This window comes from Tupaia chinensis, unplaced genomic scaffold (assembly GCF_000334495.1).
Source record: "Tupaia chinensis unplaced genomic scaffold, TupChi_1.0 Scaffold000072_1, whole genome shotgun sequence".
In the NCBI taxonomy this organism is placed as follows: domain Eukaryota; kingdom Metazoa; phylum Chordata; class Mammalia; order Scandentia; family Tupaiidae; genus Tupaia; species Tupaia belangeri.
In genome coordinates, this window is record NW_006159532.1 from 513,123 (window position 1) to 524,537 (window position 11,415).

The following is an 11,415-nucleotide window of genomic DNA, read 5'->3' on the forward strand; positions in this document are numbered from 1 at the left end:
ATAAATAAATAAATAAATAAATAAAATGAATGAATAAATAAAGTTAAATAAATATTTTTTTTTTTAAAAAGAAGCAAATACTAAAAGTTAAACACTCATCGTAGTGGTGTTTATAAAGATCTCTAACTTTAGCTGTTTTCACAAACGTACCACATTAAAAAGAAAAGTAGGCAGGAGGGTAATTTCTGAGGGGCGAGGGGCAGAGCTAATAATGAGGATGGATGGTGGTGAAGCTTGCTCGGCATGTGACTATACTTACTGCCAATAAGCCATACAATTGAAAATGGTTAAAATGAGGCCTGCTATTTGGATTTTTTTAAAACAAGTAAATTTATTATAGATGGCAAATTAAAAAAAAAAATGGGGCTTGTTCCATGGCCTAGTGGTTAAGTTAGCTGGATCACAGACACATGGGTTGTATCCATATCCAAACCTCAGAGCACACACAGAAGGGCAGCCCAGTCCACTTTGTCAGAGTTTATGAAAAAGTCTGGCAAGGGCCAGGAGTAGAAACTGAGGGCAGAGATTTTAAAGCCACCGTGAACTAAAATTTTAGGGCAGTCACATCTCCTTTCTGTTTTAATTAAAAAGCTCTACACAGTGGAACTTGCTTCTTGAGCGTCAAGGTTTGCAGTGTGCACTAAGCCATAACTCAGCAATGTTACTAGGATGGCTCCAGGGCTACATGCATGATAAAGAGAAAAAGCAGAATCTGGCTTCTACGTTGACTTTCACAGGAAGAAAGAGGAAAGCAGAAAAAATACAGTTAAAGAGTCCTGGGACCAGCAGTTGGAATAATGGCTATGTTGCTGCACTCCTATGTAGTCAACCGCAGTTTGAGTCCCAGACCGAGTGGCTTAAACTCACGCCGGGTACATGCATGTGAGTGCCCAAGATCTCGAGAGGAGAATGGAGAAGTGATTGTGGCGTGGCCATGCCCCCTAGGGGATGATTTCTTTCTTTCTGTCTCTCTGTGTCTTTCCAGAGAGCGCATGCACCCTATAGTAAAAACCTCTCCAAAAAAAAGAGTCCCTTCAAAGAGATGTTATTATCAGGAAGCAAAGTGTCAAGAAACATCAGAAAAAATGAGAAATAACAAGCAATTCTCTTCAACGTTATTGGTTTCTTATCCCAAGGAAGTTAACTCAGATGCTCTACTAGTTGTGAGGAATTTTACAAAACATCCATAACCACACTTCTGTATCCAGGTGCAATCAAACAAGCCTTATGAAGCATAGCCTGTAAGGAGGAAAATATCAATAGTTCACAAGAGGTGGCATGCAATCAGATTTCTAAATAGGGAGCAGACAGGTGGGAAGGAGAGACTAAGGCTTTAGGAAGGATAGAAGATTTACAAGCAGATCACTATGAGACTTCTTCCCTTCCTCTGTACACCCTGTGACTGGCCTTCTTCCTCAGGTCAATACGGGCCCTGTGCCAGGAAACTCAAGGTGCACTATCCCTGACATTACAAGTTCAATTCCAAGACAACAGATACCCCCTGAGTCTACTACAGTGTCTGGCACATAACAGGCACTCAAATGGTGGTCACATGAGTACCATCCAATTTTACCTAGTCTTTATAGAAAAGGATGACTTAAAATGAACGTAATAAATCCCTGCTCTGGAAACTCAAGTGACACGATTATGTTCTAGGGAAGAAATTAGTACTGATGAAGGCTTAAGCAACACTCTGAGAAATCTGTGGATCTTTACAATGACTAATTTCTGAGTTTTTATGTAAGCTTACAAAAAAAAAATCAACATAAGCAGTAACAGTTATACAAGAGTCCTATTACAACTCTACCAATCAGAGGATAGTGTACCAATTTCCATTTAAACATATTTTAAAAATCAGAACCAGGGGTCAAGTGGCAGCCCAATGGTAACACAACTTGGATCCACATGGAAAAGTTCCTGGGTTCACATTCCAGGTCTGCCCTAACATGCCAGGCATGTGCACATGCCTGTGATCCAGGCTGGCTGAGGCTGGGGGTAAACTGTGGTGAGGAGACCCTATTGGGGGTCTCTGTACATTTGTGTGTCTCATGAAATAAAGAAACTTAAAAAAAAAAAAAAATCAGAACCAAACTAAAAGGCAAGAAATCAGTCCGGTTCATTGGCCACGAGTTCCAAGGCTAGTACCCACTACTGTATACACTATTCCTTTAGAGGGGACAGTATACTTACTCTCTGGCTGGAAGACAAACTCGTATACCCAAACTATCAGCAGGGTCCCCAGGACACTCCATGCAATTAGCTGCCAGGGTTCATACTTGGTACAATGCCCATTGACGTAATTCTTGGCTTTTGTGGAGTATACTTCCAAAATCTCAAAGTAGGGCTCGAAGGCCTTCTGGAAATACAAGAGAAAAACAAAAACATTACACTCAGAGAGAAGGGACAGCTGTTCTTAGCTTGTTCTTCAACTTCATTTTTCAAGGGCAAGATCATCCATGATCTGGCCCTACCTCAGCAATAATGTTATCATCCTCTACAGTTCTCGATGCTTCTGCACCAGCCACTCCAGCATACGCTGCCACTTATGAGCCATGTGGACTTTGACAAGATTTTTGATCTTCTGCCTATCTGCTAAAGTAAGGCAGTTAAGGTAGATCATCATTTCAGCCCTAAAGATTGTTACTGCCAATAGGCACTGTCTCAACTCTTTAAACTCTAACGAATCTTTTCAATATGAATGCCATTTGTCTTTTTTTACTTTGGGTCTTTCCCAGCCTCTAACCTAATGGTCAGTAAACTGGTACTGCAAAGAGCTAGATGGTAACTATTCTAAGCACTGAGAACCAAATCGCTTCTGTTATAACAACTCTGTGGCTACAGTGCAAACACACTCCTGGTTTGTACACATGGCTGTGTTCCAACACAATCATGGACTCTAAAATTTAAATTTCATATAATTTTTGTATGTTGCAAAAAATTCTTTATTTTCCACAGTTTAAAAAATGTTGAAGTCATGGAACCAGCGGTTAGCGTAATGGCTATGTTGCTGAACTTCCATGTAGTCAACCGTGGTTCGAGTCCCGGACCCAGTGGCTTAAACTCACACCGGATGCGTGTGCATATATGCCCAAGATCCCTAGAGGAGAACGGGGGAGAAGGAATTGTGGTGTGGCCATCCCCCCTGGGGGGTGATTTCTCGCTTTCTGTCTGTCTGTCTTTCTGGCGAGCGCACATGCCATATAGCAAAAACCTGTCCAAAAAAAAAAAAAAAATGTTGAAGTCATTGGCCATATAAAAGCAGGAAGAGGCTTGATTTAGCCTCTAGGCTGCAGACTGCCAATCTCTGCTCTAAGCCCTACTTGACTGTAAAACTCTTAGAGTAGATTATGGCTTATCATCATGTGTATCCCTTGCAACATATGGCACAAGCAAGAAAAAATCCTTTCACCTGCAAGCTTATGAGACCATCTCATTCATGAAAATTCAGTTCTCCTTTAAGTTCTCAAGCATTCATTTGTGATAAGCTCTGTTACCTCCCTTGCAGTCTACTCATCTGTTCCTTATCTCACTAACCACTGGTTAGGACCTTGAATATATGCTAATTCTTATTCGTATTTATAACCCCCCATAGCCCCCTGCACAAAATAAGCTTATTGACAGCTTGTTACTCATTCCCTTATTTGACATTTATTAAGTACCTCCAACATTTAAGGCATTAAATTGTGAAAGCATTCACATACTAATACCCTAATTCCTTACTAAACTTTAATGAGAGGTATATGTGGGTCTGCGCGTATGCATATACAAAAAGCACATGCATACATACATAAGCACATTTATATATGAATGAACAGTTAAAAGTCTTCAGGGCAAGGGCCAGCAGGTGGCATAATGGTTAAGTCGCTGGACTCCCACATAGGCGACCAGTTTGAGTCCTGGACCCAGTGACTTAAAACACGTTGGGCACATGTGTATGCATGCCCAAGGCCCCAAGAGGAGGATGGAGAAGAGAAGGGAATGCAGCATGGTCATTCCCCCAGAGAGTGATTTCACATTTTCTGTCTCTGTCTCTCCAGCAAGTACACGTCCCCTGTACCAGAAATCTCTCTCAAAAAAATAAATAAGGGCGGGAACCAGCAGTTAGCGTAATGGCTATGTCGCTGGACTCCCACGTAGTCGACCACGGTTCGTGTCCCGGACCCGGTGGCTTAAAACTCACACCGGGCGCATGTGCGTACGTGCCCAAGATCCCGAGAGGAGAATGGAGGAGAAGGGATTGCGGCGTGACCATCCCCCCTGGGGGGTGATTTCTCGCTTTCTGTCTCTATGTCTCTCTCTGTCTGTCTGGCGAGCGCACGCGCCCTACAGTGAAAATCTCTCAAAAAATAAAAATAAAAAAATAAGGGCCAAGAGAGCACTGAGCCAGGTCTTATCTAATGCTACCTAAAGGAATAATGACAATGATGGAAGATAAAACTTAAGCTAGTTAAAAGGATAAAAGAAAATTCTCCAGGCAGAAAAACTAAAAGAAATAAATCAACCCAGGAAGAGTGAACAGTAGCTGCAAATGCATAAGAAGAGGGTGGGAATGGTGAAAGTATGGGCAAAGAGTATACGCTACATGAGGGCAGGGAATGTATCTGTCTTATCAGGTGCCAACTCCCAAGCAGAGAGCAGAGTGCCTCACACACGCTGGTACTGGTCAGCAATGCCCAAGGAAATGAGTAAACAATCAATCTATTAAAAATGGGCTTGAGAAAAAAGCATGGAAGTATAAATTGAAAGAAAATTTTTATAAAGTTTGTTGGTATCTACTAACAGTCTAAATGTATACTGAATTTGACCCAGAAATTCTACTTTGTGGGTATATACATACTAGCTCTCCATCCATACTATACATCCATGCCAAGAAACAAGTTCAAGGACATTAATTTCAGTATTTTTGGCAATAACAAAAGAAAAAATACAAATAAATGTTCACCCACAGAGGAATGGTTAAATAATACATTTTATGTACTTATACTATGCAACATTAAAAAAAAAAGATCGCTATACATGAACTACATGAAACATTTGTGAGAATATTGAATAAAAAGAGGTAAATTACAGAACAGCAATAATAAAACAAAAGGCATAGACTACTAAGCATAAGAGTACATTTGTTTTTGGTGGAAGTTAATTTGGAAGGAGGCGAGTATGAGGAGGACAGACATTAGAGACAAAAATTTTAGTTAAGAGATCACTGAAATGACCCAGAGGTGAAATTACTTAAATGATCTGACTTTGAGGATGAAAAAATGGTATGGCTCTGAAACAATTCTGGAGGTGGAGCAAACAGGATATGATAACTTAGGTAAGTATGGAGTGGGAAGAGCATAGATAATTCCAAATGTTCAAGTTCGAGACACTGGTTAAGGGTATCATGATTAACCATACTAAGACGAGAAAATGAAAAGAAGCTGAAGGCAGCAGATACTCCGAGAAAAAAATGATACTGGTTTAAGTTCTGTTCCAATAGGACATCCACAAGTGCTGTTCAAATGGGAGCATCAAGGTTTAAGGAACAAGTACTCAACAAATATTTGTTAAAACTGAATCCTTGTGTCCTTATGAAATTTGTATTTTAAAATCTAACCCCCGAAATCATGGTATTAGGAGGCTGGAGCCTTTGGGAGGTGAAGGATGAGCCCTCATGAACAGGATTAATGCCCTTATGAGACAGACCTGAGAACTAATTCGCCCCTTCTACCATGACAAATCCCTGCAAGATGCCTTCTGTGAACTCATTTCTATGAGGGCTGCCTTCTAGGAAGCAGCAGTCTTGCTTCCTAGCAGTTCTTTTCCAGCCTCTGGAGCTGCGAGAAATAAAACTCTATTGTTTATAAGCCATTCAGTTCATAGTATTTTGTTAAAGCAGCTGGAACAAACTAAGATAGCACCCATAATAATTAGACTGTGGTAAAAGGTAATTAACATTAGGCAAGTATTGGGTTCCCTAGAGAGTTATCCATAGAGACAGCCTATCTTCAACCTTTCTCCCACTCCGACATTGTACTTGGTGGCCATTCCCCAGAGCCTACTGTTACTATCAACAATTTCAATCCTTCGCTCAGCAGCTATGGCACACTAACACAACACCCTCATGTGGCCAACCATGGGTTCAGATCCTTGGGTAGACCTGAAGACATGATCTGTGCACACGAAGGCACCCAGGATCCTGCGGAGCTGAAGGGCTGGAAGGGAAGACTGCAGAGTGACGAAACTCTGTTGAGAGTACTTCTCTCTCTGGTCCCCCTTCATATGCACACACGCACATGCACACACGCACATGCACACGCACACACCCTCTATCAAAAAACAATAATAACCTCAATCCTATGAAGCAATGGTAGTACTGGTCAAAACCTAGGAAAGGCCAGAAAAATTTAACATCATCATCAAAATTATGATTTTCATCATTATGAAGAATCGTCCAGTGTTAAAGCTATGATCGAAGCACATTGTTAAACAGTGTGTATCAATGGGATAACAGAAGAACAACCATTGAGATTGGCTTTCCTTCTGATGATGCCACTTCCTAAATCACCCAGAAACTAGAGCTTACCAATGTCAAAAGACTACTGTGGATATCGATTTTCACACAGCTCTGAACAAAAAAGCAATGTGACTAGTATTAGGGAGATAGGAAAGAGCCACTAAATGCAAACTAATTTTTTTAAAGGACGTTTTAAAATTTTTTAAAAAGGTATTAAGGGAACCAGCAGTTAGCGTAATGGCTATGTCACTGGACTCCCACGTAGTCGACCGCGGTTCGGGTCCCGGACCCGGTGGCTTAAAACTCACGCCGGGCGCATGTGCGTGCGTGCCCAAGATCCCGAGAGGAGAATGGAGGAGAAGGGACTGCAGCGTGACCATCCCCCCTGGGGGGTAATTTCTCGCTTTCTGTCTCTATGTCTCTCTCTGTCGGTCTGGCGAGCGCACGCGCCCTACAATGAAAAAAGGTATTAAGACATTACTCACTAACATTTTCTTGGTAATGCTTTGATTTTTAAAAAGATAGTAAAAGTCCTTAAAGGGGAACTGTTTTTTTTTTTTTTTTTTTTAATTTGCTAAAGGATGCATGCACTCACCAGAGACACAGAGAAAGAGAGAGAAAGAGAAAAAGCACCCTACAACAGGGGGTGGTCATGCCACAATCCTTTCACCTCCGTTTTTCCTTTCGGGATTTTTGAGCAAACATGCATATGCACCCAGCGTTGTTTCTCGAGCTGCCAACTCTGGGACTTGAACTGTGCAATAACCTGCTGAAATCCAGCCACCTTAACCACTGTGCTTAAAGAGGAACTATCAGGAGAGATGAGAGGCAATTACCTCTAAACTCTCTTAACTCCAAAGAAAGAGTAATATGGTAGCTAGATGGGTCCTGCAAGCTTTTTGAGTAGGCAATTAGTCGATCACAGAAATTACAATCTCTTGGCATCATTCTGAGGTCCTTCTAGGTTACTATAAACAACCTAGCCTTAGTCCCCAGTGAAGAAGCACCTCGCGACACTGACAGCTCACTGCATTATTGGGCTCTGTGGGGTAATGTGGCCTATCTCCTTGGAAAAAAGGATGAAGTGGTTCCTTTGGGCTTTGAAAACACAAACCCCAGGTTGGGTCCTGATGTAATATTCCAGCCCTTGGGAAACACAAAATCTAAGAGCTGAGGAGAACCTTAGAGATCAAGTCCAACAATTCACTTTATGAGCACAAGCCCCAGAGTGAACCAGAACACTTAAGCTTAGACGGACACCCCTGTGACAGAGTGGAGTCTAGCTCAGTATTCAGTACATTTTCAACTCCTGATCCCTGGTGCTTGTGGGCAAAACGCAACATACTACAATCCAGCAGCATCCCAAGAGTTTTCTTTTCACAAAGTATGTTCTTGGCAGAAACTATGTTGGATATATGGTACTGTTCCTAACAAACTAAAACCCTATAGCTAGGTCATGACTACAGATAAACATCTAGGTCAGATGGCACAAAAGCTAAAAATTACAATTACTATTTCCCCCATGTCTTTTTGCTTACAGCAAAACATTTTTTTTGCCTACATAAGCCTGCATATATACATTTTTAATTACGACACTAAGACTTCTGTTTATTTCAATTTAATCTATGCACTGTGTCATTGGAAACACAAGAACCATGAACAGTCATCCACTAGCATACTGTGCAACTCTAGGCAAGTTATTCTACCAACCTATGTTTCTATTTCTTTATCTAGAAGAAGGATCAGAAAGAGACTGCAGTCACAAAATAAACTGTGAGTGCCAGAGTGTATGTGGGTGGGTGTGGGTGTGCACCTCCAGCCCTTGCTTAACAGAGTAGTATCGGTAAGGTTTCCACAAGGAAAGCATTCTTTCCTTTATTATAAAATTGGAAATGTACTTCTCTAAAGAAGGGGAAAAACACCTTGTGTAGAGATAATATTGGGTTGTCAGAAAAGTCATAACACATTTTTTACACCAAAAAACAGAAAAATATGTCCTAATTTTCTAACAACCCAACAGAAAAGGATACCATAAATCCTTTTTAAAGTATATTAAAGGCAAATTAAAAAAAAAAAACAAACCCAAACCAACAAAACTTACTAGTTAAAAGATTTAAAATATTAACTGCTTTAAGAAGCTATTGCTGGGGCAGCCCCATAGCCTAATAGTTAGGGGAGACAGATCCCACAAAGTTGATCACAGTTCAAGGCCCAGCCACAGTGGCTTAGAATTCACACTGGGGACACATGCCTGTAACCCCCAAAATCCCAATAGGTTGGAAAAATGGGAGAAGAGATTGTGGCATGACCCCACAATAGGATGCTTTCTCCCTCCTTCTCTCTTTGGCAAGCACATGTGCCCTCTAACAATTAAAAAAAATTTTTTTGTAAAGAAGCTATTGTCAAATCATGAGTAAATTTGCCAGTCTTGCTCTTCTTGTTCATTCCCTTTCCAAACTAATGATTAGGTTTCAGCTGATGCCTGAAAGACATAACAGTACTCAATAATCCCAGTCATTTTCAGACAAAAGGCAGCTGCTGGAATAGGAGCTTGGAAGTCCATTATCCCAAGTCAACCCCTAAATCACATCAAGGGAGTTGGATACTTTCATGAACATGATAGCAGAAGTCTACAAATACTATGAATTTGGAATGTGTTACTTGCTAGGCCACTGAGTTTCAAACTTTTCTAATATAGTCCCATAAGAGTATATCTTTTATCACAATCCAATACAAGAAACAGAAAAATATAAAACCAAACCAAAGCTTTCCCAAATAATACCTAACCTACTTTCCCCAATAATACCTAGTATTTGTAATGCACTCATATTACTTTCCTACTTTTTTTAATGCTTGACCAACTAAATTGATTCTGTGTCCCTCTAAATAGATGATGACCTTCATTTTTTAAAAAAGATTTCATTTATTTATTGTTATTATTATTATTACTTCCCAATTTGACTAGAGAGACAGAGGTGAGAAAGCAAACTGCCAGGTACAGGGCTCAAACCACAGTCAGCCATGTGGGAGTCCAGCACCTTAACTACCACATCACCTGATGGCCCTGACCTTCGGTTTTAAACCAGAGTGATTTTACTCCCGACTTCCTTAAGCTCAGAATGTGGTTGTGTAATGCAGTGAAAGGAGACAACACTAATGTTATTTTCCACTCCACACAACCTCAAATACTTTTCACACCTCCGATTTCTTAGCATTTTTGTGGCACCAGGATTACAAACTGAAATAACAAGCCCAGGAGATTCAGCATTCTATCCAATAACAAATTATTTTTCTATCAATGTACTAGGCCACAGCTGTCCCCAATGACATTAAACTCTCAGTCCCCCAAATCAGTGCACAAGAGCAAAATATTCAGTAAGCAAACATCCCATAGTGGCACTATCTTTCCTCCTCCCCATAGAAAGAAAACTTGAGAATGGTGCAGCCCTTGACCAACTGCCAATCAGGCAGGGATATTTCTTTCCCATTAAATCCTTATTATCAATTTACACCTAATGTTCCACGAGAGAAGAGACTGAAAGGAAAAAGTCGCTTGGCCAGTCCCACACTGATGAACTGTCTCTCTTCCGAGCTAATGGGATCTTTTCTCCATATTCAACAGGGGCTTCCCACCTGCATTTGCTTTATTCACAAGCAATGACATCTCTATTCAGACAGCCTCTATGAGCTGCCTGCCAGCCACCCTTGAAAGAGCCCTGCCCACACTGCTGTCACTGCTGCCCACAGGTTATTGTTTCAGAGTTTCGGTCACCAGGCACCTATTTTCTGAGTGCTACTTGCACAGGCACTGTTTTAGAGACCAGAGTTAACCCATTTGTTCCACTAATAACTTTCTATTCCCTTATAAACTCTAAGATGAGGTGATCCCCTAGTAACAGAGGGGGAAAACTAATTTAGAAAGCGAAGGCTCCAGGGGCCAGGAAAACATGCACAGGAAAGGGTGACGCACTAAAAAACATGGACTTAACTGGAAAAAATGCAACTTCATATTCTAAGTGACTTTCATATCATTTTATTTATACTTTAACACCCCATGCGGCTCTTAGATTAAGAATGTACAGTCTGGGGGCCACAGCCAGTGGTTAAGGCACTAGACCACTAGACTCCCAAATGGCTGACAGCAGCTCAAGTTCTAGACTCGGCAGCCTGAAACTCACGCCAGGCACATGTGCATGTGTGCTCAAAATCCCGAGAGGAGAATGGAGGACTGTGGCATAGCCATCCGCCTCCTCCTCTCCCCCCGTGTTAATTTCTCACTTTCCCTCTGTCTCTATCTTTGGCAAGTGCACACATCCTATGACAGAAAAGAATGTACAGTATCACCTGACAGATGGAAAAAACTGAAGTCAAGATGGCCAAAGTGACTTGCTCTATCAAAGTAATAGAAAATGGCAGAGTCAGGACTTCACATTCAGTTGAGTTTCAAGGGCTATCTGGAACCATCTCTTGGTTTCGGAACATGATAAATACCTAAACATTAACTGAAGGATATAACCTAAAGGAAGAGTGCCAAAGGAAACCAAAGAGTTGTAAAGCCAAGTGGAGGAACCATGAGATATTCCAATGTATTTTCTCCTTAGTGCTATTTTTTTCTTTTTTTGGGGGGGGAGGTTTTTGCTACAGGGCACGTGCGCTTGCCAGGAAGAGAGAGAGAGACAGAGAGACAGAAAGTGAGAAATCACCCCCCAGGGGGATGGTCACACCGCAATCCCTTCTCCTCCATTCTCCTCTCGGGATCTTGGGCCCATACGCACATGCGCCTGGTGTGTGTTCAAGCCACCGGTCCGGGAATCGAAGAACCACAGTCAACCACATGGGAGTCAAGTGACATAGCCATTACGCCAACTGCTGGTCCCGATTATGTGTGTGTGTGTGTGTGTGTGTGTGTGTATACATAC

The 11,415-nt window shown here is 41.4% G+C and overlaps 1 protein-coding gene across 2 annotated transcripts in view; it reads right to left on the reverse strand.

Moving 5' to 3' along the window:
- The window catches only part of SGPL1 (sphingosine-1-phosphate lyase 1), a 138,721-nt gene that overhangs the window by 36,773 nt on the left and 90,533 nt on the right, over positions 1-11,415 (reverse strand). For both annotated transcript variants that reach the window (XM_006142276.3, XM_014583682.2), the window contains one exon: positions 2,191-2,356. In XM_006142276.3, coding sequence (XP_006142338.1) covers positions 2,191-2,356 — 166 coding nt within the window. The remainder of the gene's footprint in view (positions 1-2,190; positions 2,357-11,415) is intronic.